This window comes from Anomaloglossus baeobatrachus, chromosome 4 (genome assembly GCF_048569485.1).
Source record: "Anomaloglossus baeobatrachus isolate aAnoBae1 chromosome 4, aAnoBae1.hap1, whole genome shotgun sequence".
Lineage (NCBI taxonomy): Eukaryota > Metazoa > Chordata > Amphibia > Anura > Aromobatidae > Anomaloglossus > Anomaloglossus baeobatrachus.
Genome location: NC_134356.1, coordinates 403,505,256 through 403,532,928, shown reverse-complemented (window position 1 = coordinate 403,532,928; position 27,673 = coordinate 403,505,256). Strand labels below are relative to the sequence as shown.

At 43.6% G+C, this 27,673-nt stretch overlaps 1 protein-coding gene across 4 annotated transcripts in view; it reads right to left on the bottom strand.

Annotated features, from left to right (window-relative positions):
• SFMBT2 (Scm like with four mbt domains 2) overlaps positions 1–27,673 on the bottom strand; it is a 365,966-nt gene that overhangs the window by 128,544 nt on the left and 209,749 nt on the right. For all 4 annotated transcript variants that reach the window (XM_075345324.1, XM_075345321.1, XM_075345322.1 and 1 more), the window contains 4 exons: positions 9,958–10,204; positions 7,719–7,816; positions 4,489–4,590; positions 2,012–2,159 (listed from right to left, as the gene is read on the bottom strand). In XM_075345324.1, the coding sequence (XP_075201439.1) occupies positions 2,012–2,159; positions 4,489–4,590; positions 7,719–7,816; positions 9,958–10,204 (595 nt within the window). The remainder of the gene's footprint in view (positions 1–2,011; positions 2,160–4,488; positions 4,591–7,718; positions 7,817–9,957; positions 10,205–27,673) is intronic.

Below are 27,673 nucleotides of genomic sequence, written 5' to 3'. Positions count from 1 at the left end.
ATTACTCAGCTTTGGTAAACAATTTTTGGTACAGTCATATGAGGGTTACATGCATTTTCAGTACATTTCCACTGCACATATGCAATTTTTACCTGCAGATTTCCCTCCTCTCATCCAAGTCTAAGGGGGTAAATCTGCAAAGAAGATGCATACTAGGCCCCCTTCACACGTCCGTGCAAAAAATAACGTTTTGCATGGTCCGTTGTGAAGTTCTGTGGGCCATCCATGTGTTACTGTGTATGGCATCAGTATGCTGTCCGTGCGCTATCCGTGTGACACCCGGATAGCACACAGACAGCATGAAATTGTATACTTACCAGTCTCCGGCGCTGCTGTTACTTCCAGATCTGCGGTCAGTGCAATAAATATTAATGAGCATAATGAGCAGGACCTGGAAGCAATAGCAGAGACAGAGACAGCAGTGCCGGAGACCGGTAACTATAAAAAAAATTTTTTTTCCTAAGTAACATGTGTTTCCTCCGGTATGTGTCACTCTGATGTCACACAGATCACATCAGTGTGCGGTCCGTGTGACATAAGTGTTGCCGGCAGAAAACGGACATGTCGTTATGTAGAGCACACGGATATGTGTGTTCCACGCAGACACATGGTCCATGTGAAAACACGGATGTGTGAGCAAACACTGATTTTAATGGGTCTACGTGTGTCCATGTCTCCGGTAAGTGTGAAAATGGACACCACATGTACCGGATACACGGATGTGTGAAGGAGGCTTTAGGCTGAGTTCACATGTCCAGTAATCATCTGTTAAAACATATACTGCAGAGATTCATTGGGAAAAATTTGTGCAAACACAACTTTTTTGTCTGTTGTTAAATAACTGATGTCTGCCGGATGCGTTTTTTTAACACTGGAGTCTATGGAGAACCGATCATTTTAACGGATTGCTATTTAGCCATCTGTTTTCCTTGCATTTGTATAGAATCCATTTTTTCTTACAGGATTCCGTTTCAAATGAAGATAAATCGCAATCTGTTAACGAATCCGTTCTCCATAGACCCCAAGATTAAAAAAAAAAAAAAACACAGATCCGACAGACATTTTGCCAATGGATCTTTGCAGGAACTGAACTAACGCATGATTACAGGACATGTGAACTCAGCCTAAGGCCCCCTTCACACGTGCGTGTAAATCACGTTCGTGTTATGCGTTCCATATTTCATGTCCGTGTTGCGTTTTTAATGTCCGTTTTCTGGCTCCATGTGTGATGCGTGTGTCATCCGTATGTCCATTTGAGATGTGCGTGTGTCCATGTTTGTAGTACGTATGTAATGCGTATTCCATCCATATGTCTTCCGTTTTGCTAGTACGTGTAGCTGGAAAAAATCATTTAATGAATGGGATAATATGTTGCTGGTGTGTTCAATTCAGTCACCCTCACTGTGTCCTGCAAGATAAATTAGATTTCCTAGGGTCCTTTTCTATTCACAAGCACCTGTTTCAAAATGATACAATCATTGCCATATTTGCAAAAAAACGGACACGGACCATACGGAGATGCATCCGTGTCAAGTACGTGTGCTCATGGACCCATTGAGTTTTATGGGTGCGTGTGTGCGTGTTCCGTGAGAAAAATGGGCATGCTTCCGTATTTAATGCACCAAAAAGCGTATCACGCATACAAGCTCCGTATGGAAAAACGAAAGTGTAACTCAGTACATTGATTAACATTGGAGTACGTGTGCCCGTGTCTCCGCTACGTGCAGGAACAGACCTAACACGTACCGGAGGCTCGTGCGTGTGAAGGGGGCCTAAGGCTGGAAGAGAAATTATCATGGTGCAAATTTGAAAAAGGCACCATAGGTAAAAAAACAACACAATGGACAGGATATTTCTATATATTCCATCCATTTTGCTTAAACTGTAAGATGCTGCATTTTTTGTACAATGCATAAACTCAGCGTCAAAAATGCACCAAATACTCATTGTAGAAACTTACAATTGAAGTACCTCTATGACATTATTATAAGACAGTGTATGTATTACAGACCTTTTGGAGGTGTGAGATTAACCCCATTTATAACACACCATTGGATCGGCAGGAGACTCAGGGAATCAGCATGACAAAGCATCGACACGTTTCTTGCCTCTGGTCTCAAATCATCCATGGTTACTAGGAAGTATACGTTGTTAAAAACCTGCAATATACAGCCAGAAGGATGTATTAATACATAAGGCTCATTTGGACCATTGTCTTACCTGCTTTATCATTGTTGAGCAGCATTTACACAGTCTGCAACAAATTATGCTATAGAGAAAAAAAATCTATACAAATTATAAAGATGGATGGAATAGTGGGTGGCCCATCTCTGGATGGAATAAAGCTATAAAAAATGAATATACATCTAACAAGTGTATGAAAAAAATATGAACAAGACTGTCTTAGATTGAGAAGCTGCTGTATTCATTTGATATTTATACTATTATTGGACAGAAATTATTTATGGACTATAATCACAATCAGCCTCATGGACATTGCTCTAATATGGCTCCATAAAAACTCTATCTTGTAAGAAGCCATAAGGACTCCGTGTACCTCACGTGCTCCAAATTTAATACAGATTTCTTTCGTAGGATTCTGTATAATTTACAAAATTTGTGGCAACGCCATGGGATAACAAGATTTTCTTCTACGTAAGAAACCCACCATGTACCAGCCCAGCACAGCGCACTATATACATGTCTGCACTGATTTAAGATGCAAAATTTAACATTAGCGCATATCATCCAAAGATGTAAAAAGCCAGTAAATAAATAGCTTTACTATTACTTAAACACAATCTATTCAAGTCGTCCAATACTAAATTCCTAAAAATAATTCCAGTGCTTGCTCATAATCTATATTTTCCTATTGTGATATCTTTTATAGTGATGAGCAAGCGTGCTCGCCACTACTAGATACTCGATTAACCATCAGAGTGCTCTGGTACCCGGTCGAAAATTGCTAGTTCTTGGATGTGTCGTCCATGAAACAAGAACACAAAGAGCCGGCTGCCTTCACTGAATGATGGGAGCCAGCACCCTAGTGCAAGCCATTTGCAGTGTCTGCATGGCTCTCCATGAGGACAAAAATAACGTTTTGGATCTAGTTTGTCAAGAAAAAAACCCTACTTCGCCCCAAAAATGCTGTTTTCAGCTGGCTGTATGTCGGCGGAGAGCCAAACTGCCCAGACATTGACTTTTATTATACTTGTTAACCAAGTTGAGCCCTTTCAGAACATTTTAAGGCCGCTTTACACACTGCGATATCGGTACCGATATCGCCATCGTGCGTACCCGCCCCCATCTGTTGTGCGACACGGGCAAATCGCTGCCCGTGTCGCACAACATCGCCCGGACCCGTCACACTACTTACCTTCCATGCGACGTCGCTGTGACCGGCAAACCACCTCCTTTCTAAGGGGGCGGTTCGTTCAGCGTCACAGCGACGTCACAGCAGCGTCACTGAACCGCCACCCAATAGAAGCGGAGGGGCGGAGATGAGCAGGACGAACATCCCGCCCACCTCCTTCCTTCCGCATTGTGGCTGGGAGGCAGGTAAGGAGAGCTTCCTCGTTCCTGTGGTGTCTCACGGAGCGATGTGTGCTGCCGCAGGAACGAGGAACAACTTCGTTACTGCTACAGTAACGATATTTGAGAATGGACCCCCATGTCGCCGATGAGCGATTTTGCACATTTTTGCGACGATGCAAAATCGCTCATAGGTTTCACACACAACGGCATCGCTACAGCGGCCGGATGTGAGTCACAAAATCCGTGACTCTTGGCGCCGTTAGCGACATCGCAGCGTGTGACACCAATGAGTGACGATCAACGAGCGCAAAAACGTGAAAAATCGTTGACACGTCGCTCATTTCCTTAATATCGTTGCTGCTGCAGGTACGATGTTGTTCGTCATTCCTGCGGCATCACACATCGCTGTGTGTGACACCGCAGGAACGACGAACATCTCCTTACCTGCGTCCACCAGCAATGAGGAAGATAGGAGGTGGGCGGCATGTTCCGGCCGCTCATCTTCGCCCCTCCTCTGCTATTGGATGACTGTCGTGTGACGTCGCTGTGATGCCGCATGAACCGCCCCCTTAGAAAGGAGGCAGTTCACCGGCAAGAGCGACGTCGCAGGGGAGGTAAGTCCGTGTGACAAGTGTTAGCGAAGTTGTGCACCATGGGCAGCGATTTGCCCGTGTCGCACAACCAACGGGGGCGGGTATGCTCGCTAGCGATATCGGTACCGATATCGCAGCGTGTAAAGTACCCTTTAGCATTGCACAAATGTTGGAATCATCACCTGTGCAGGTGATTAAATTATCACTTGTGCAATGCTAAAGAAAGCCTGAAAACCTGCACTGTTGGTGGGCCATGAACACTGGATTTGTGGAACACTGCTCTACAGTAACAAGATTGTATTTAGGTCATACAAATTCCCCATAGTTACTTTTGCCATTATTGACCAAAAATGTTACTCACCTTAGAGATAGTTGCAGGACGAATATGAGAAGGCTCAGTTGGGTCTACGGCCTCCACCTTCATCCCGGCAGTGAATGAATGGGGCCTTAGGTCAGCATGATCCTTCATAAGGTTAAAACATCAAATTAGTAGATAGTATTTAGTCTTTCAATATTCCTTCAAAACATCCAAGAGACCCAGTTCTTATGTTGCAAAAACAGTACAAGTCTGGGAGGTATGTGATTTTTATATTATGTTGGGCACTTTAGTAGTTAAGGAAAAGTTTTCCAGTAGTGGCAACCCCTTCAAACAACTAAGATTAGAGACAGGGGTCACTGTTTGCACTATTTTAATGTATTTTAATTGAATTTAACCACTTAACAAATTATGACGTAATGTCTGCCATAAGTCGTTTCCCTGCCTTTGATGCAGGCACGCTCCCCAAGCCTACATCCTTCCTGGCAGATGATGGCTGAACTATTCAACCATCATCTGCCTCCAACAGCCATGGATGGAGCGGTGTTCTGCTTGCGGCTATTAACCTGTTAAATGCCATGGTCAATCTCTAACAGCCGGCAGAAGGGAGCGCTGTTCTGACCCATCAACAGCACCTCCACGACGCAATTGCAGGATGCCTATGTGCTGTCATGACAGCCAGGGTTCAGTTGAAGACCCCTGTGGCTGTTATTACAGTACTTCTGTGAAAACCATTGCTGGTATTCATAGGAAGCTATGATTTCTGCTATACCACAGCAATGAACCATTGCAGGTTCAAGTCCCCTAAGGGGACTATTACATTCAGTAAAAAGTAGAAAAAATGTTTTAAAAAATATAACCCCCTTTTACCACATTAAAAATTAAGAAAAAAAATGTTTAAAAATACACATATTTGGTATTGCTGTGTCTGTAACGGTCCGATCTATAAAAATATCAAATAAATCAATACGATCAGTAAACAGCGTAAAGAGAAAAAAAAAATCAAAATGCAAGCAGTTTTACAGCCACCACGACAACAAAAAAAATGTAATAACAGGCGATCAATACATCGTATATACTCCAAAATGATATTTAAAAATATTTCAGCTTGAAAATGTTACAGCTCTTGGAATGTAACAAAACAAGCAAACATTTTTTTTTTACCACTTAAAGGGAAGCGGTCACCAGGATTTTCGTATATAAGCTAAAGCCAGTGCTATACTGGCACTATCAGGCTGATTCTATACATACCTGTAGTGATCAGCTCGGATGTATAGGTTTTGAAATCCAAGAAAGTAAAGTTTATAAAATCGGCAGCTTCTTGAGTGGCAGGTGAGAATCAGATTATATCTGGGCGGTATTTATACTTATCCCCTCCCCTTGTTAGAATTAGCATAAGTATTTTATACCATCGATTCACTTTTTCACTTGCAGGACCTGTGTGAGGTCATACCCATGTGACCAGAAGGGGCGGGGCCTCTGATAGTCTATCAGCCTGATAGTGCCAGTATAGCACTGGCTTTAGGTTATATACAAAAATCCTGGTGATTGGTTTCCTTTAAATAAAACAACTATATATCTACATAATCATACTGGAGAATCAAACTGGCAGGTCAGTTTGATGGTAAAATGAAGATTGTAAATAAAATACCCCAAAAACAATTGCAGAATTGCACTTTTTTTTTTTGTTATTTCACCACATTTGAAATTTTTCTTCTCACCATTACATCATATGATAAAATTAACAGTTTAATTCAAAAGTTTAAACATGTCGCACTAAAAACAGGCCCTAACATGGCTTTGTGGACAGAAAAATAAAAAAAAAATCTGGCTCTTGGAATAAGGGGGGGAATCGAAACAGCAAAAACAAAGAATTGCAAGGTCCATAAGAGGCTAATGTAAATTTAAATTCACTGCAAAATAAATGTATCCCTATACATCAATACCAAAATCAGTGAGTTCAAGTTCTGTGAAAGCTGGTAGTAAGAGGCCCAAGAAATGCGGTAACCTACTGTATGTTGTGCATTTATGAGAGTAAACTGCAATTTTCTTTATATCACCAACTAGGGGTGAGCCGCCCATATTGGCAGACCGCACAGCCGCTATGGGCCCAAAAAACAGTGGGCCCAGCGACACTCAGGCCCTGACCTTCCCCTGCCCATTATCACAATTTCAGTAGTATAGCAATACCAGTACTCAGATACCATTGAATAGAATGGTAGATCTGGGAGCCAAAGGCTCCGTAATCCACCATTCGGCCTATGAGTCTGAGACTTTGTGCACTTCAGGCGCGAAGACATCACTACACTGCACCTGAAATGCAGAGCCTCAATACTCAAGTTGCATAGACTGAAGCAATGTGCCATTGGAATGGACCGAGGTGAGTAGTGTTTATGTTATTTATCTTTTTTAACGTCAGTAGCTTTGTGGGCACTCATACTGAGTGGGGGTGCGCTGTGAGGGAAGCCATACTGAGTGGCAGGTGGGTTGTAAGGGACATCATGCTGAGTGGTTGGCTGTGGAAGCATCATACTGAGTGGCAATCTTACTATGTAGGGTGCTGTGAGGACCATGATACTGTGTGCGGTAAAGGGGCTGTGGAGTATCAAACTGAGAAGGGTGATCATACAGTGTGAGAGCATCATACTGAATGGCTGTGGGACCATCATACTGAAGGGCTACCATACTGTGTAGGTGTTTGTGGGGACAATGATACTGTGATATCATTATGAGTGATAACTGTGGGGCCATCATACTGAGTGAGGGCTGTGGGAACATCATATTGATGGACTGTGGGAACATCATACAGAGGGGCCATCATACTGTGTGGGTGCAATGATATTGTGCAGGGGTATCATACTGAGTGATGGCTGTAGGGGCACCATACTGAGTGGGGGTATCATACTCTGTGTATGTGGGTGGGGACATTTTTGAAAGCCTCAAACTCTATAATAGCCATAAAAGGGCTTTCATGGATGAAGACTCTAAGGGGCTTTAATAGGGGCATAATTACTGTGTACATAACACAATACATACCTCTCTTCCTGTTTATAAAAGTTAAGAAATATGACCCCCTCCCACTCTGACAATTTTTTTTTTAGAGATGTGGGGACATTCAAAACTTTTGCTATGGAGTCACATGAATTTTATGTACACCTCCGTCAGCAATCTATTCAATTGAATAACTAAAGATTGGAGCTATTTATGCAACATTTTAATTTATGTGTAAAAATATTAAATGACAGTACAGTCTTAAAACCCAAGCTACATCTTACCTTGAACACTTCGAGTGGGAGAGGACTTCTTGCAGCATCTACCAGAGACTTTTCAAGAGCACTTTTCCATTCAGACATACTTTTCAGTGGACAAAGATCTAAAGTATTACAAATACAGGAATATCATGAAAGTACTGAGTTTTCAGCAAGCCTAACATGGATGATACATGATCATATATAATTTTAGCTATTTCATTCATAATTCTAAGTACTATTTCAAAAAGGGTTGTTTCACAATGACTGGCCATTTTAGATGGAAACTAGTGAAAAAAATGGAATGTTTGTCATCGCTGTCTCATATAAAATGAAGTCTTCCTCTGTTCAATAGCTATAAACCACTTCTTTATTGGTCAGATTGAAAATCAAAATAAAGACAATGCCATTACTATTATGTCTATAAGAACAAACGCGTTTTCGATCATGATGATCTAGAGACGCATATGCTTAATACTGACATCACTGTTTTTTCTGACCAATTAAGAAATAGTTTTAAACTGCTGAACAGAAGACTTTGTTTTTCATGAGACATAATTAATAAGACTCCATTCATTTCACTGGTTTCCAAATGCATGAATGACTGTTATGATGATCCGACAAGGAGAAAACAACGGTCCCATTAATGGTATGTACTATTGCATAGATGCATAGGTGAGAACATAACACATATCGATCCTGCTATGTTAGTATATATCAGCATTACTACTCATTGGAGTCCTTGTTCCTCTGTTTTTTACAATCACTGCCCAATTTAAATGACCGCAGCTGGCCTAGCATTACAAACACCGACGATCAGCTGCAGCCAGCCGTACATTTCTAACTCTTTTTGGCCAATTAAGGGGTTGTAATAAACAGGGGACCCCTCAATAATATTTGCTTGTCATAGTAAGGCATCTTAAAAACTGTTTGCATGATAAAATAACGTCTTTACAAGGAAGCAGTCATGAGATTAATGCTGTACAAACCAAAGGCAGCATGAATCAGAAATGTTATTGGAGACATATTTGTTCTACTCCGAATCGCTGTTTTTAATGTCTCCAAATTTGGCGCAACTTCACTGTAGTTCCTACCTGGTGTATTTGTGAGTACACTATTTTTTTTTTTCTGCTCATTTTTTTGGCCATCAGTTCAAAATAGAAAAAAAGACTATTGTTGACTTTCCATGAAATTCATGAATTGCGTTAGCCATTTTGATTAATTTGGGACTAAAAATGGCTACTAATACCACAAGAGAAAAAAGAAAGTGAATTAAAAAACCCCACACATGATGAGTTTGGGCAATAGTTCCTGACTAGTTTTTCCAACTATGTATACTCAGATACAACACAACATTTAAGAGTTTGACACACACGGCAGCAATATAGTATTCTGTGATGGAATAATACTGTTCGAGGTTAAGGCAGCAGGAATCCCCTGATGGGCTCCTTTAAGTGCTAATGAAGATCTGAAAAAAACTTTAACATTCCTTGTTGATTAAACACAGAACCCTTCAGAACAAATTGAAGACATTTGAAGAGTTTTAATATGTCTTCCATCAACGATGACCACAAAGAATAATTAAATAAAATACAACCTATTCACCAGGATGAAACGTATGTTGCTATTTCCCACAAGTAAAGAATAATTGGCATCTCAATATCTGTCCAGACATTACAATTGATAAATTCAGCCCAGTATATTGCCCTAGATAATGTTAAAAACAATCACGATGATGTTAGAGGAACAATTGGGAAATCAACGAGCTACAAATCTACAAACTTTGATCTGTGATCATTTGAAGCAGTAGTCAGACTAGATAACCTACTAACCAAGGATAGCTCAAATGTTCAGCCATATAGAACGGAATGAGCATAAACAAAGATGACCTGTTTCCTGAGCAAAACCACTAGTAGCAGACCACTGGTTTCCGACAAACAAAGGAAAAAACTCAACACCATGAAAAGTAGATCAGCTAATTTACGGGTTATGTTTTAAGGTCAATGATAGGAAACTATAGTTTATTTAAGAGAAATCAGAGCATTTAGGAGAATATCACTACTTGAATACAAACTGGTAAATATACAAGTTCACATATAATAAGCATTTAAATATGGTCAATTAAAGTATTTTAGTGGATCAGAAAGCAGTGGTTTCTGTATATACGTATGAAGGTCCTACAGACAATATCTTATACATATGAATTTAATGCAATGGATATTTTCTTTCCACCATAACAAAACAACAGCAATGTGTTAAAACTTACCTAAAGGTGGTTCCATTCTGCACTGATTTTCTTGACACCAACCAACAGGTCGAAGTCTACAGTCCAAGTAAAATAACCACTGATCACAAGAATCTGATTCTTCCAAGCCAACGTAGCGCAATCGTAATCTTCCGCCAACATTTTCTACCACACTTACTATCCAGTACTGGAATGGATTTTGTGAGTCTTGTAGTTCTATGAGTGAATCCCCTGTAATGAGGTCTACAGGAGCTTTTCCACGAAGAGGCTTTTAAAAGAGAAAGAAATTCCAGTTTCAGTAAGAAGATTCTAAACAAATATGTAAAATAGCATGGTAACATATCGTATACTAAATTTTCTATATACTCCTAATATATTGTATAAGTTATCTCTACAAAAATTTCTACATCAGATATTGTTTTTGAGAAAAGAATAAAGCTTTGCACTGATCTCTCATCTCATTCCACAACCATGCCAAGTTCTTACTCAAATTAATCGATATTTTAAATGAGAGACAGGCTCAGAACTAGTTTCTTCTACAGTAATTTTATTATCTCATTTGCATGTAAAGAAACCATGTCATTGGAAAAATCAATACCTTTTATCTATTTTTACCTACTATATTCTCCCATACCACTATTAGAGTCTACAGTCCCATGATCATGTGTTAATTTTTTTGTGGCTGTTGATAAAAACCCACTAATTTTAATGCGATTAGTCAACTATCTACTGTTTGTGGAGGCCTCTAGACTCTCCTAACTTCATCTGTCAGGGAAGAAGGTAAGGACTGGGCTGGCAGAATTTATCCTCCAGATTCTTTTGTTCTGCAGGATGAGTCTTGGAGCAGATTACTGTGCTCTCTCCACGCTCTATACTCCATACATACTCCATACTGAGCAATTTTCCCGCCTGACTGGATTGGGATATTTATTCATATAAGGGAGAAGAGGGTTCTGTACAGATCTCTCCATAGTTTACAACTGAATGCTCAACCAGCTGAATGTTCATGTGTATTGGGGAATCGAGATAAATAGCTGTCAGCCGAAAGAGAGTTTGGCCAATGCTTACCTAAGGGGCATGGACACCTATTGCTTCTGACAGTGTCTGTTGACTAGCTAATTTTGACCTCAGCAACTAAATGTATTCCCAAATGTCTCCTTTTAGGAGACAGAAAGGTTGGAAAGATCTGTCTCTGTGCAGACAATTCACCCTGGAGATATTTAGTTATACCTACTGAAATAATATGTATCTTTGGTGGGTTAATGCAGGGATTTTCTAGGTCTCCAGCAATCTTATGTGTATGGACATATTAGTTTCACTGTATAAATGTTTTCTTTATTAGTTTTGCAGATTGTGAAGCGCCTGCCGGCTTTGTGTAAGTAGACGGAGTAACGCTGCAGGAATCACATCTATATAACTAAAAAGTAATATATTACCAGATTAGAGATGCTGTTTACTCCTAGTGTGATATGGAGCAGCAATATGTATTTATACAATGGAATGTAATTGTTTTCACTTTGTATAGTAAAAATATCCGTTAACGACTGTGGATATTCATTTTGACAATAACTGCATGTAAAGCTCTTTGTTAAGGGGATAATGCAGTGGAGATAGACTAAAACCTATTCAGCGATGTACAGCGAGAGTTTTAATAACAGTCATTCATTGTGCTCTGATGACCCCTTTTAACACACTTTACAAGCAGAACCTGAAAACCAATTCTAGAAGAGTTCACAGATCCTGCAATTGGTTTCCGTGACAACCGCCCGTCCTGCGGCTCGTTACAGTAGCTCTTAACTAAGTCTGTTTTCCTTATTCTCTTTTAATGAAGCATTATATTATCTTATTACACAAGATCCATTTCAAGAGTAAACACAATTTATGAAGTCATTTGAGTCTTATGATTGAAAATTAAGTTACAGCCGGGAATTTTTGTATTGTATAAATAACTTCTGTGAATTTCCCAGGCTCTATTTTTGGGTTTTTTTTTTGTATTTTATTTTTAATCTAAACTTTATCTATACCCAATGTATAACTAAATCTTTATCTCACTATATGAGAATGCTTATTAGAATGGCTTCTTTAGATGAATATATTTATTAGATTACTAATATATAAAGGGCTAACAAACATCTCAAAACATTTGACATGCCAAAGTGACTTTCAGAAGTTTAGACCAGTGAGGGTCTCTGTGCACAGTCTTCCACTGATCTCTGAGGACATAAGGGGGCTTTACACGCTGCAACATCGCTAACGATATATAATCGGGGTCACGTCGTTAGTGACGCACATCCGGCGCTGTTAGCGTCATCGCAGCGCGTGACACCAATGAGCGATGTTCAATGAGCGCCAAAGTGTGAAAAATCGTTGCTCGTTGATACGTCGTTCATTTCCTTAATATTGTTGCTGCTGCTGGTACGATGTTGTTCGTCGTTCCTGCGGTAGCAGCACACATCGCTATGTGTGACACCGCAGGAACGACGAACATCTCCTTACCTGCATCCACCGGCAATGAGGAAGGAAGGAGGTGGGCGGCATGTTCCGGACGCTCCTCTTCGCCCCTCCTCCACTATTGGACGGCTGCCGCGTGACGTCGCTGTGACGCCGCACGAACCGCCCCCTTAGAAAAAAGGTGGATCGCCGGCCAGAGCAACATCGCAGGGAAGGTAAGTACGTATGACGGGTGTAAGCGATGTTGTGCACCACGGGCAGCAATTTGCCCGTGTCCCACAACTGACGGGGTTGGGTACGCTCGCTAGCGATATCGGTACCGATATCACAGCGTGTAAAGTACCCTTAAAAGCCTCTTTGTGACGATTCCACCTTCTTAGGAGCTCATCAAGCTGTGTATCAATTTATACAAACTGGAAAGTACCATAACTTATAGGCTTGCGGCTAGTGTTGGCAAGGAATATTAACCATAGTCTATCTCCTGCAGGATTTATACAAAGTCTAGAGGAGAGCCCGATGGAGTCAAGCTCTTCTGTCCCTCTGTCCTTTCATTCATTCTCAGCATCTGGTCTCCCACTGATCAAAACCTCAGACTTATCTCCATTAAGTATCAAAAGATTTGAAATGATAGGTATCATTGAAAGTAATAGTTATATTTCAGAAAACCATCATGTTGATGTAAAACATGACTGGGGCTATTACAGTTGCTCTAGTTGTGACTAATGCATGATGTATGGGAAGGGGTTAACATAATTAAGGAACCCCTTTAATTATATTATTATAATGTGTGTAACGGGGTGCCAGGGGTGCCTCGGGGATTGTAGTCATGGCCCCATTTTCTCTCAGGCTTACCCCTGGCTCCGCCGTCACTATCGGGACAGGAGATGTCTTGGTGGGGCAGAGTGTGGTGGTGCAGATGTCGTCCGATGTACAAACACTTTCCAGGCATGGTTCGGTGCAAATAAAAGACATTCTTTATTACACAGTTCTTCACACAACCGGCAGTTACAGATGACTTCACGCTTTCTTTAGCTGGGGGGGGAAAGCCTGTCCTGACGTCTCCTCCAGTGGGGATGTGCTCGGCTAATCTGCTTCACCTGGCTCCCACTACGGCTACCCACAGACCGGACCCACACCGGTACTGCTTCACACTTTGAGGTTCCGCCCGCTCCTTTTCTCTCCGGCTTCCCTATTCTTCCAGGTCCCACACTCTGCCCCTGCTCTGCTTCTTCTCTCCCGTCCCGGACACAACTGCCTTCTCGATCTCACACTTTTCTCAACAACACTTTTCCTCCCTCCCCTTTCTGCTGCCGGCTCCTCCTCTCCTCTGTGGTGACAGCCGTCCCACCCGGCCACTAGGGGAACCCACTAAGACAATGTAATAACAATAAAAACATTTTTATTAATATCAACAACGTTCCGGGTAGACTGCTTCTTTGTAAGGGGTCTGCCCACCCCTTACATAGTGCAAAAGATTTTATCTATAGAATATTCAGTAATGTATTTAGTAATCTTAAATACTCTTAGAAAATACAAGGTAGCCCAAAATGCAAAAATCCTATAATGATGTTGTTGCATCATGTACATGCAAGCTTTTACATTTTGATCGTCAAGAGGAGATCCATGTTTGCAAGATCAGTGATCTACAGATGACATGGTGGCCGCTGTAAAAACTATTGTGAACTTGTGGCTGAAAGACATTATAGAGATTGTGAAAACCGGCACTAGGGTTAGAAAACTATAGCTGGCAGTTAACAATATGGTACGTGCCATACATAACACCATAGTTATATCAATAATGCTATTGAGTGTGGATCAAAATCATTTATCCTAATCAAAAAAGTGTGGAATCTACTACTAGTCTTACCAGAACATCCATATCATGTATTAAAGGGAAACTGAAGAAATGTAGTGTATCAGAATCAATCTATGTCACGTGTACCTGAACAATCAGAACATTGTGCACTACTATTTCAAGAATATTCATTCACAGCAGCTTTGGTTTTAACTTAGGTTTTACTAAGATGTGTTGGTCTGTGCTAGACGGAATAGTGCATCTATATGAAAAGTAGTAATATTTGTTTCTAATGAAGTAGGCATGTTTTCCCGTTAACTAATATTATTATTGATTATGGTTTTCTTGAGTGACTTTAAATGGGAATGTGTTGTCAGAAAATGACCTACTATTTAAATTAGAGTTTTGTGTTACGTGTATTTGATATCACGATTTTAATAAAAAAACCCCCTCAAAATGAGTAATCTTGCAGTTTTCACACTGCCCATTAGAGCTATTTAACTCTCTAACTTCCAGTTATTTCAGGAACAGTCTTCAGCAGGCGTTAAGGTACTGTCACACATAACGAGATCGCTAGCGAGATCGCAGCTGAGTCACCGGTTTGGTGACGCAGTAGCGATCCCGTTAGCGATCTCGTTATGTGTGACACCTACCATCGATCAGGCCCCTGCTGTGAGATCTCTAGTCGTTGCAGAATGGTCCAGGTCATTTTCTTCAAAGGCGATGTCCTGCTGGGCAGGACACATCGCTGTGTTTGACACTGTGTGACAGGGTCACAGTGACTGCTGAGATCGTTATACAGGTCGCTACTGCGACCTGTATTGTTCCTGCATCGCTGGTAAGGTCTGACTGTGTGATATCTCACCTGCGACCTCCCAACGACTTACCTGCGATCCCTATCAGGTCGCATCGTTTTCGGGATCGCTGGTAAGTCGTTGTGTGTGACTGGGCCTTAAGAGGCAGGATTACAATGAGAGGTAACAACTCCAAAGACAACTGATAACAAAGGATCCAGTATTCACAATAGGTGATGTCACAACTCCCCCGATCCCCCTCCATTCAAAATGACCCTGACACACGCTCAATAGATTTTTCAATACATCAGTACAAAGCAAAGGGTCAGAATCTGTTCTGTGTGGCCAGTGTGAAAATTTCATGCTTCTAATTTTTATTTTTAATAGAGATTCCATGAAATAGGATTGGGTGTGGTGGTAAAAAAAAACATATATTCAGAAAAAAACTGATGTAAACAATCACTGCGATTTATTTGAGAAGTTGTAAAAAAGCCCAAAATATCAAGTTAAAAATCTGATCCCTGTCTCACTGTAGGGTTGGATAATGGAGCCACCAGTCTACCTCCTGTTTGGTTGGTCAAGATAATAATATAATAATATTTATTCATTTATATAGCATCATTAATTCCATAGCGCTTTACATACATTGGCAACTCTGGGGCTCACAATCTAAATTCCCTATTAGAGTTGAGCGCGGTTCGTGGTTCGTGGTTCTCCAGTTCGCGGCTCGAGTGATTTTGGGGCATGTTCTAGATCGAACTAGAACTCGAGCTTTTTGCAAAAGCTCGGTAGTTCTAGAAACGTTCGAGAACGGTTCTAGCAGCCAAAAAACAGCTAAATCATAGCTTGGTTTCTGCTGTAATAGTGTAAGTCACTCTGTGAATCAAACTATTATCACATTTCAGTGTATAGTGTGCGTGAACAGCGCCTTCAGATCACTGCTGTTTCTATAATGGCGATCGCCATTTTTTTTTTTTTTTTTTCTTGTCTTCCTTCCCTAAGCGCGCGCGTCTTGTGGGGCGGGCCAGCATGTCAGCCAATCCCAGACACACACACAGCTAAGTGGACTTTGAGCCAGAGAAGCAACGGCATGTGTGATAGGATCTGCATGTCACATGTCCCTGCATTATAAAACCGGACATTTTCTTCACGGACGCCATTATCTGCCTTCTGCGTCTTTGGTGTCAGACATCACTGTCGCAGCTCCGTCTTCCTGAGTCCTATAGCCGATACAGCTGTATGCGCTGCATACACAGCGTTAGACAGCTTAGGGAGAGCACTTTATAGCAGTCCTTTTAAGGGCTCCAACCGGCAGGGTCAGAGAGCCATAGGTGACAGGTCCTGCAAACAGCAACAGCGTCTGTGTAGCCCAGGTCAGGGATTTCCTACCTGCATTTCACCATTAGGAGGGAATAGAAAGGCAGGCTTCCATTCCTCTACCCAGAGCACCACAATCCTGCCACTGTACCCTCTTGTCCTCTGCACACTCCAACTGATAACTAAGCCATTATACTAGCAAACACTCAGTGTACCTAGTGGCATCCTATACGTGGCTATTGGACTTTGCTATAGTCCCACTAGTGCAAAGACATTTGCAGAGCGCGTCTGCCTGCATTGCACACTACAACTCATTCTAACCAAGCCATTATACTAGCAAACACTCAGTGTACCTAGTGGCATCCTATACGTGGCTATTGGACTTTGCTATAGTCCCACTAGTGCAAAGACATTTGCAGAGCGCGTCTGCCTGCATTGCACACTACAACTCATTCTAACCAAGCCATTATACTAGCAAACACTCAGTGTACCTAGTGGCATCCTATACGTGGCTATTGGACTTTGCTATAGTCCCACTAGTGCAAAGACATTTGCAGAGCGCGTCTGCCTGCATTGCACACTCCAACTCATTAAAACCAAGCCATTATACTAGCAAACACTCAGTGTACCTAGTGGCATCCTATACGTGGCTATTGGACTTTGCTATAGTCCCACTAGTGCAAAGACATTTGCATAGCGCGTCTGCCGGCATTGCACACTCAAACTCATTTTAACTAAGCCATTATACTAGCAAACACTCAGTGTACCTAGTGGCATCCTATACGTGGCTATTGGACTTTGCTATAGTCCCACTAGTGCAAAGACATTAGCAGAGCACATCTGCCTGCATTGCACACTACAACTCATTCTAACCAAGCCATTATACTAGCAAACACTCAGTGTACCTAGTGGCATCCTATACGTGGCTATTGGACTTTGCTATAGTCCCACTAGTGCAAAGACATTTGCATAGCGCGTCTGCCTGCATTGCACACTCAAACTCATTTTAACTAAGCCATTATACTAGCAAACACTCAGTGTACCTAGTGGCATCCTATACGTGGCTATTGGACTTTGCTATAGTCCCACTAGTGCAAAGACATTAGCAGAGCACATCTGCCTGCATTGCACACTACAACTCATTCTAACCAAGCCATTATACTAGCAAACACTCAGTGTACCTAGTGGCATCCTATACGTGGCTATTGGACTTTGCTATAGTCCCACTAGTGCAAAGACATTTGCAGAGCGCGTCTGCCTGCATTGCACACTCCAACTCATTAAAACCAAGCCATTATACTAGCAAACACTCAGTGTACCTAGTGGCATCCTATACGTGGCTATTGGACTTTGCTATAGTCCCACTAGTGCAAAGACATTTGCATAGCGCGTCTGCCTGCATTGCACACTCAAACTCATTTTAACTAAGCCATTATACTAGCAAACACTCACTGTACCTAGTTGTATCCTAAACGTGGCTATTGTACTTTTGTCAATTCACAGTATTGGAACGTTATTTGCAGCACGTCTGCCTGCATTGCACACTCAAACTTTTTTAAACTCAGCCATTATACTAGCAAACACTCACTGTACCTAGTTGTATCCTAAACGTGGCTATTGTACTTTTGTCAATTCACAGTATTGGAACGTTATTTGCAGCACGTCTGCCTGCATTGCACACTCAAACTTTTTTAAACTCAGCCATTATACTAGCAAACACTCACTGTACCTAGTTGTATCCTAAACGTGGCTATTGTACTTTTGTCAATTCACAGTATTGGAACGTTATTTGCAGCACGTCTGCCTGCATTGCACACTCAAACTTTTTTAAACTCAGCCATTTATAGTAGCAAACACTCAGTGTACCTAGTTGTATCCTAAACGTGGCTATTGTACTTTTGTCTATTCACAGTATTGGAACGTTATTTGCAGCACGTCTGCCTGCATTGCACACTCTAACTTTTTTAAACTCAGCCATTATACTAGCAAACACTCAGTGTACCTAGTTGTATCCTAAACGTGGCTATTTTACTTTTGTCTATTCACAGTATTGGAACGATATTTGCAGCACGTCTGCCTGCATTGCACACTCTAACTTTTTTAAACTCAGCCATTATACTAGCAAACACTCACTGTACCTAGTTGTATCCTAAACGTGGCTATTGTACTTTTGTCAATTCACAGTATTGGAACGTTATTTGCAGCACGTCTGCCTGCATTGCACACTCTAACTTTTTTAAACTCAGCCATTTATAGTAGCAAACACTCAGTGTACCTAGTTGTATCCTAAACGTGGCTATTGTACTTTTGTCAATTCACAGTATTGGAACGTTATTTGCAGCACGTCTGCCTGCATTGCACACTCAAACTTTTTTAAACTCAGCCATTTATAGTAGCAAACACTCAGTGTACCTAGTTGTATCCTAAACGTGGCTATTGTACTTTTGTCAATTCACAGTATTGGAACGTTATTTGCAGCACGTCTGCCTGCATTGCACACTCAAACTTTTTTAAACTCAGCCATTTATAGTAGCAAACACTCAGTGTACCTAGTTGTATCCTAAACGTGGCTATTGTACTTTTGTCTATTCACAGTATTGGAACGTTATTTGCAGCACGTCTGCCTGCATTGCACACTCTAACTTTTTTAAACTCAGCCATTATACTAGCAAACACTCACTGTACCTAGTTGTATCCTAAACGTGGCTATTGTACTTTTGTCAATTCACAGTATTGGAACGTTATTTGCAGCACGTCTGCCTGCATTGCACACTCAAACTTTTTTAAACTCAGCCATTATACTAGCAAACACTCACTGTACCTAGTTGTATCCTAAACGTGGCTATTGTACTTTTGTCAATTCACAGTATTGGAACGTTATTTGCAGCACGTCTGCCTGCATTGCACACTCAAACTTTTTTAAACTCAGCCATTATACTAGCAAACACTCACTGTACCTAGTTGTATCCTAAACGTGGCTATTGTACTTTTGTCAATTCACAGTATTGGAACGTTATTTGCAGCACGTCTGCCTGCATTGCACACTCTAACTTTTTTAAACTCAGCCATTATACTAGCAAACACTCACTGTACCTAGTTGTATCCTAAACGTGGCTATTGTACTTTTGTCAATTCACAGTATTGGAACGTTATTTGCAGCACGTCTGCCTGCATTGCACACTCAAACTTTTTTAAACTCAGCCATTTATAGTAGCAAACACTCAGTGTACCTAGTTGTATCCTAAACGTGGCTATTGTACTTTTGTCTATTCACAGTATTGGAACGTTATTTGCAGCACGTCTGCCTGCATTGCACACTCAAACTTTTTTAAACTCAGCCATTATACTAGCAAACACTCACTGTACCTAGTTGTATCCTAAACGTGGCTATTGTACTTTTGTCAATTCACAGTATTGGAACGATATTTGCAGGACATCTGCCTGCATTGCACACTCAAACTTTTTTAAACTCAGCCATTATGCTAGCAAACACTCACTGTACCTAGTTGTATCCTAAACGTGGCTATTGTACTTTTGTCTATTCACACTACTGCAAATCTATGTGCAGCACCTCTGCATGACAACCTCGTGCTCTGTTTTTAATAAGCTATAATGATAGCACAAAATACTGCCATTTTGTGGCATCATAGAACTGGCTGTTGTATTCCATTAGTGCCCCACTGGTGACAAGCTATTTCTAGCACCTCTACATCACACCCTCATGCACATTTAGCTACGCTAATGTTATAGCAAACTCATGGAATTCATTGCTGCATTTCATAATTCGGAGGGATAGAAAGTCAGGCTTCCTTTAGCTTTTCCTTCTGTTCATAGACAGCATCTCCAAGACAAATTTCCCCTCCACGTCTAAGTGTGGAGAGGCAGCTAGTGCGCATGCGTGTGCCGATGTACCCCAGCTGCAGCATAATTACAGTGTTTCGCCTAGTGAGTATGCTCAGCCTGACTGTGCCATTCCTGACGCTAAGTCTTCATTTCGGGATACAGCGCATGCTCCCACACTAAGTGTGAAAAGCCTCTTTGCACAGGTGCTTGCATTCTGTGCCGGGTCTAAGTCCTGTTTTGTGCCTAGACACCATGCTAAAGCTGATAGTCTTTTTTCAGAGACTGTATTTCATGCTACTGAGCATGCTCAGGCACTTCCTGCATCAGAGACTAGGTCCGGTAATGAACTCTTTGGCCCTGGCCCTGATGTGGGGGTCCCATATAGACCACAGGGCATCAGGTGTCCTCCCAAATGGCTTGCAGAGGCCCACACCTATGACTTGTCACCGCATTATTGATGGTCAGACGATGACTGGTGAGGTGTTTGGGTCATGGCAGCCATGAGGTCATCATTGAAGTTGCGTTTCCAAATAGGACGCTAGTTATGCCACTCATGACGTGTCACTCTGCTTTTGTCTCCAGGAGGTGCATTGTGGTTCACCCTGGTTTGGGGCGGACCCAGGTTATAAAAGGGGCTGGAGCCAACAAGGAGGTGCGCAGTCTTCTATTATGCTCCGAAAGAGCACACCTCCATGTGTTGAACCCATTGCGGCTTTAGGCCAGAGGTAGGCAGGGATAGGGTGGTGGATGCAGGCCACCACCACAGTTGGTAACGCAGAACGGTTAAGACCAGCTCCTGTCCTAACAGTCCTGCTTGTGCAGCCCAGTGGCATTAACAGGCCTGCTGCTGCTGATGCGCCTGCTGTCCACAGGTGTGGCCCCTACGCACACGGTCAGCGTACTCAATGGCCCCTGTGTTGTTAACAGGGAGTTCCTGGGCTGGGTGGGCATGTGGACCCTGTGACGCTAACAGGGCTCACAGTCTCCAGATCCGAATGGCGTCTAACTCGGTTCAGGCTACTATTAGTTTCATAGCCACACAGCTCTGTATCCTCCACCAAACCTTCAAGTTGCCAACCTCTCCTTTTCCAACTGGGAGCACGGTGGACACTGACTGCTGAAGGTGATATATACCTTTCTCTTTCTTTTCTTATTAATTTTTGTTATATAGCGGTCACAGATTATATACCACTTTATCCAAATCTGCCAGTCCCACTGTAACAGATGTTGTTTCTTCAGCAAATGTTACAGTTGTTTAACCACCAAATCCACGGACCAAAATTTTTTTCCCCTTTCCAACACACCTGTTCCCCTTTCCAACAGCATCTGTCCTTTTTCAACTCATTTTGGGATATGACCAAAAGTGCAACTGTGCAGGGACACCGTACTCAACGCCATCTCAGCACAGCAGCCATCCCTCGGTCCCTCCGATGTGGACAAGTAAAAGACCATTTCCTCCTATCCATGACAAAGTGTTGAGATTCACTCTGTGCAGCACTGGTGTTTAGTGGAAAAGTAGATCTAAGATTGCGTACCACATTCTGCAGATACTCCTGTATACGTGCGTCTATTTCTATGGCAGGAATTAGTTCGCCAAATTTTGTCTTGTACCGGGGATCTAACAGTGTGGCAACCCAGTATTCAGGATTACTTCAAATTCATACAATCCGAGGGTCATGTAGGTAGTGCAGCAAGAAGGCGCTCATGTGTCTTGTGCATCCAGGAGGACCAAGTCCTTGGTGTGTTGGTGGCAGAGAGGTGAGAATCGTGCATCCTTCCTCTGCCCTCTACCCACAACCTCGCACAACCGAAATGTGAGCAAGCTCTCACTCATCTGCTGAGTCTTCCATGCCCATCGCCAGTTCGTCCTCCATTTCTTCATGGGCTCCTGCACTTTCATCAACACTTTTTGCTGATACTATGCGCCCTTGTTAATCCCTCTCCCTCACCATGACTGCCGCATAGGTGCCGCTGACCATCTGGACCTCGTAGATCTTGTTATCCCTTCCGCATATGACTCCTCCTGTACTTCCTCCCCTTCCTCTTGTCCCAACACCTGACTCCGAATAATAATTACAGTGTGCTCCATCATGTAGATGACCAGAATTGTCACGCTGAGAATGACATTGCCAGTGCTAAACATCTTCGTCGACATTTCAAAACTGTGTAGCAGGGTGCATAGGTCCTTGATCTGACACCACTCCAGCAGCGTGATCTGCACCACCTCTGGATCAACTTATCCCAGGCTATATGTCTTACCGTATTTCAGCAGGGCTCTGCGGTGCTGCCACACACGCTGCAACATGTGCAGATTCCAATTCCTGCGTGTCGGAACATCGCATTTCCGGCGTTTAACTGCCAGACCCTAAGACTTCCGGAGTGATGAAAGTTGTTGAGCTGCTGTGTGCGCACGATGGAAGTGAGCACATAGCGAGCGTGCCCGCTGCACAAGGCCATGTAGGCCGTGATGGTGTTTTAAAAATTGCTGGAGAATTCGGATCAACACGTGAGCCATAAAAGGCACGTGTGTCACATTGCCCTGAGGATGGCCCGCAGCCAGGTTTGCATCATTGCCGCACACGGCTGTTAAGTCACCAACGGAGTCCGCTCCGTCAATTTGTACTCCGGTCGCCAGGTGACAACGTGTTCCTTTCATGAATAGTGCTGATGATGGGAGAGTAGTCGATGCCAGCGGCGCAGGTGGACGCAGGTTATGCTCACCCACTGGGCTGCATTACCTTGACAGATGCAGAATCTCTGGCTGAATGTAGCTGGTGGGTATCTCACAGATGAAATACCATCATTCAGCTACAACCAATGGGAAGACACCACACCCTTTTTTATGCCCATCCTGTCTGCAGACCACTGCCAGACATAGCTATGAACCTCTGGTTAATTTTACCCCCAGTTCAGTTTTATGATTTTGTGTGCTTGTTACCTGACTACTTTTCCTGCTTGCTGTTTATGTACCTTGTTGGCCGATACGCATTTCACCTCTGCTTGTTTTCTGATTAAGTCCTGGCCGTCCCATTCTGTTCCTGTTCCTCAATTAATGTTTTGACCCTGCCTGACTACTATTCTCTGTAATAGCGGTGTGACTCACATTTCCCATACATTTCAAAGTAAAACTTTGACCGCCTGATGGCATTGAGCTCTGCTGCCAGCATAGTAAGGAGGTGTGTGGTAGTCCTTGTGCGCAGTTGCAAGGAAGGGTGGCCTGACCACACAGGGTTTGCGCAAAGGTAGAGGACCCACACGAGGTTGAAGAGGCAGAAGCAGTGTATTAACTTCTACATACAGAACAAGGATTGAAACAACTCGTGGGGACGGCAAGACTTGTACAGCAGACCCTTCTCCATCTCTCACCATAGTTTGCCAGTGCCCAGTCAGTGACATGTAATGACCCTGTCTATGCTTACTGGTCCAAGTATCTGTGTTGAAATGCACCCTGTCGCACACAGATTTTCTCAAGGAAGTGGTGATGTTGTGTGCGACATGCCGGTGTAGCGCGGGCATGCTTTTCTTGGAGAAGCAGTGGTGATTGGGCATCTGGTACTGGGGCACAGCGACAGACATAAGGTCTGTAAAATCCTGTGTGTCCACTACGCGTAAAGGCAGCATTTCGGTAGCCAACAGCTTACAGAGGGATAGAGTCAACCACTTAGCTTTGTCATGGGTCGCAGTAAGTGGCCTTTTATTTGACCACATCTGAGGGACAGAGATCTGGCTGCTGTCTGTAGACGGTGTTGAGTAGGGTGTCCCTGGAAAAATGCAGGTTTGTGAGAAAAGTGCAGGCGGAGACATGATGTTGGCTTCATCTTGCCTTCAGATCTGTTCATCTTGTATCATTTTTAAAAAACACAGCAAGCAAGGGTTACTCCAAGCGGAGTCTCCCTTTTTTTCCAAAAATTGGGCCCCACACAGACACCTTATCAGTGGCAGCACTTGTGCCCTAGTTGCAAACAGGATGTTTTGATTTGCATCAAGCACATTCCAAATCCACAAGCATTTACTCTCCCCAGGATGACACAGGGGTAGTAAATTCCTTCTGGATCCATGACTTGTTCATTTTGATGAACGTCAGTCTGTCCACATTGTCACTGGACAGACGCGTGCGCTTATCTGTCAGCACACACCCAGCAGCACTGAAGACACGTTCAGAGACAACGCTGGCAGCTGGACACGACAAAATCTTCGAGGCGTAACTGGAGAGCTCTTGACATTTTTCTAGATTTGAAGCACAAAAGGAGCAAGGCTCCATTTGCAAAGTCATTGCATCGATGTTCATTTGGAGATACTCCTGTATCATCCTCTCCATCCGTTGACTATGTGTCAGACTTGTTGTCTCTGGTGGCCTTGCAAAGGAGGGTCTAAAAAAATTATGAAAAGATTCCATAAAATTGCTGTTACCAGCACCAGATACGGTCCTACTGGTACGGGTAGACTGTTGAAGATGACGAGGCCGTCCCATGTTTGTCAAGTTACAACTGGGAGAATCACTCCCTTCACCTGCACGGTTGTTTGGTGGAAAAGCCGAGCTAAGATCGAGTAACAGCTTCTGCTGATACTCCTGCATACGTGCGTCCCTTTCTATGGGTGGAATTATGTCACAAAATTTGGACTTGTCCCGGGGATCTAATAGTGTGGCAAGCCAGTAGTCATCATCACTTCTAATTTTGACAATACGAGGGTCATGTTGGAGGTAGTGCAACAAGAAGGCACTCATGTGTCTTGCGCAGCCATGCGCACCAAGTCCACGCTGTGTTTGTGGCATAGAGGTGCTAACCGTTCTTTCTTCCTCTGTCATCTCCCCCCAACCTCTTTCAACTGAAATTTGACCAAGGTCCCCCTCATCTGCTGAGTCTTCCATGTCCATGGACAGTTCGTCCTCCATATCTTCATGTCCTCCTGCACCTTCCTCAACATCTCACCTGCTACCATGCGCCCTTGTTGATCCCTGTCCCCCATGGTCCCATGCCTGCCGCGTTGGTGATGATGAACGTCTGGACCTTGGTGATGTTGTTGTGTCTTGCGCATATGAATCCTCCTGTAGTTCCTCCCCTTCCTGTTGTCCCACCCCCTGACTACGAATAGTGTTTAGCGTGTGCTCCAGCATGTAAATGACTGTAATCGTCATGCTGATAATGGCATTGTCAGCGCTAAACATATTCGTCGCCATGTCGAAACTGTGCAGAAGGGTGCATAGGTCCTTGATCTGAGATCACTCCATCAGGGTGATCTGCCCCACTTCTGCATCTCGTTGGCCCAGGCTATACATCATGACGTATTGCACCAGGGCTCGCCGGTGCTGCCACAGTCGCTGTAACATGTGGAGAGTTGAATTCCAGCGTGTCGCCACATCGCATTTCAGGCGATGAACCGGCAGGCCGAAAGACTTCTGGAGCGATGCAAGTCGCTCAGGTGCGGCGGTTGAACGGCGGAAGTGAGCACTGCAGACAGTTTCCGTGCCCTGGTCAGAAGGCCATCTAGGTCGGGATAGTGTGTTAAAAATTGCTGGACAACAAGGTTAAACACGTGAGCCATACAAGGCACGTGTGTCACCTTGCCCAGGCGAAGGGCCGCACCCAGGTTTGCAGCATTGTCGCACACGGCCTTACCAGGCTGCAGGTTGAGTGGAGACAACCATTTATCAAAATCAGTCTCCAGAGCTGCCCACAACTCAGTCGCTGTGTGACTCCTATTTCAAAGACATGTCAAGCTAAAGACCGCCTGATGCCGTTGCGCTCTGCTACCAGCATAGTAATGAGGGGTGCGTGATTCCTTCTGCGCAGTGAGAACGCTGGTGGCCTGACCAGGCAGGCTTGGGGCGGAGGTGGAGGACCCAGATGAGGTGGAGGATGCAGAAGCAGTGGCGGAACTTGGACAGACAGAGGATTGACACACAAGTCGTGGGGACGGCAAGACTTGTGCAGCAGACCCTTCACCATCTATCACCATAGTTACCCAGTGGCCAGTCAGCGACATGTAACGTCCCTGTCCATGCTTACTGGTCCAAGTATCGGTGGTGAAATGCACCCGTTCACACACAGAGTTTCTCAAGGAAGCGGTGATGTTGTGTGCGACATGCTGGTGTAGCGCGGGCACACCTTTCTTAGAGAAGTAGTGGCGACTAGGCATCTGGTACTGGGGCACAGCGACAGACATAAGGTCTCTAAAATCCTGTGTGTCCACTAGGCGGAAAGGCAGCATTTCTGTAGTCAACAGCTTACAGAGGGATAGAGTCAACCTCTTCGCTTTGTCATGGGTCGCAGGAAGTGGCCTTTTATTTGACCACATCTGAGGGACAGAGATCTGGCTGCTGTGTGTAGACGGTGTTGAGTCGGGTGTCCCTGGAAAAATGCAGCTTTGTGAGGAAAGTGCAGGCGGAGACATGATGTTGCCTTCATCCAAAGTTGGTGCTATCGATGTCTGAGAGAGCTGTACACACTCACTTGTTTCCCCTTCCAAACCAACTGACGACCTACCAAGCAAACTGCCTGTTGCGGTTACAGTGGTGGAAGTTGTGGGTGGAAAAACAGGTGTGACAGCTGTCCCCACAGTCCTAGAAGATGACGAGCGCGCGGATGCACTGGAAGGGGCAGGCGGTGGATGGTTCGCTCCGCTAGGCCGCATTGCAGCACGGTGAGCTTCCCATCGGGCCATATGATATTTATTCATGTGACGATTCATGGAAGAAGTTGTCAAACTGCTGAGGTTTTGACCTCTACTAAGAGAACCATGACAAATTTTACAGATCACATAATTTGGGCGATCTTTTTCTATGTCAAAAAAGGACCTGGCTAGGCAAGGCTTAGAGGCCATGCGACCTGTTGATCCACCCCGAATAATGCTCAGAGGCAGAGTGGTGGCTGAGGATGCAGTTGTAGACGTGCTACCAGTGCTCCGACTGTGTCCAGGAAGGCGCCAGGTTACTTCGACGTCGGTTGCATCCTCCTCCACCGCCTCTGTTGACCTCCTCGAGTGTCTGACTGTGGGTTGACAGTAGGTGTGATCTAGAACTTAATCATCAATTGTTGTGTTTGCACTCCCCTACCCCTCAGACCGAGTTTCTTCTTGCCCTGACCGAATATTTAAGTTGTCATCCCAATCGGGTATCTGCGTCTCATCTTCATCAGTATGTTCCTCATTGCCTATAACCACAGTTGTTGGAAAGGCAGCATTTTGGTAGCCAACAGTTTGCATATGATGAAAGTCAACCTCCAAGCCATTTCATGCCCTTCTAAAAGCATGTAAAACACAGCGAGGGGACTCCAACCACAGTCTCCCTCGTTGCCACTAACTGGGCCACACACACCCCACTTGACTGGCATCGGTTGAGCCCCCTTTTGAAAAAGAAAAAGATGCTTTGCATGAAGCACTCTCAAAAATACGCGTGCCTTTCCCGTCCCCTGGCTGACCCAGGGGAAGAAAAGTCCTCTGAGAGCCATGACTTGTTCATCTTGGTTCTTTTAGAGACACAGCGAGGGGACTCCAACCACAGTCTCCCTCGTTGCCACTAACTGGGCCACACACACCC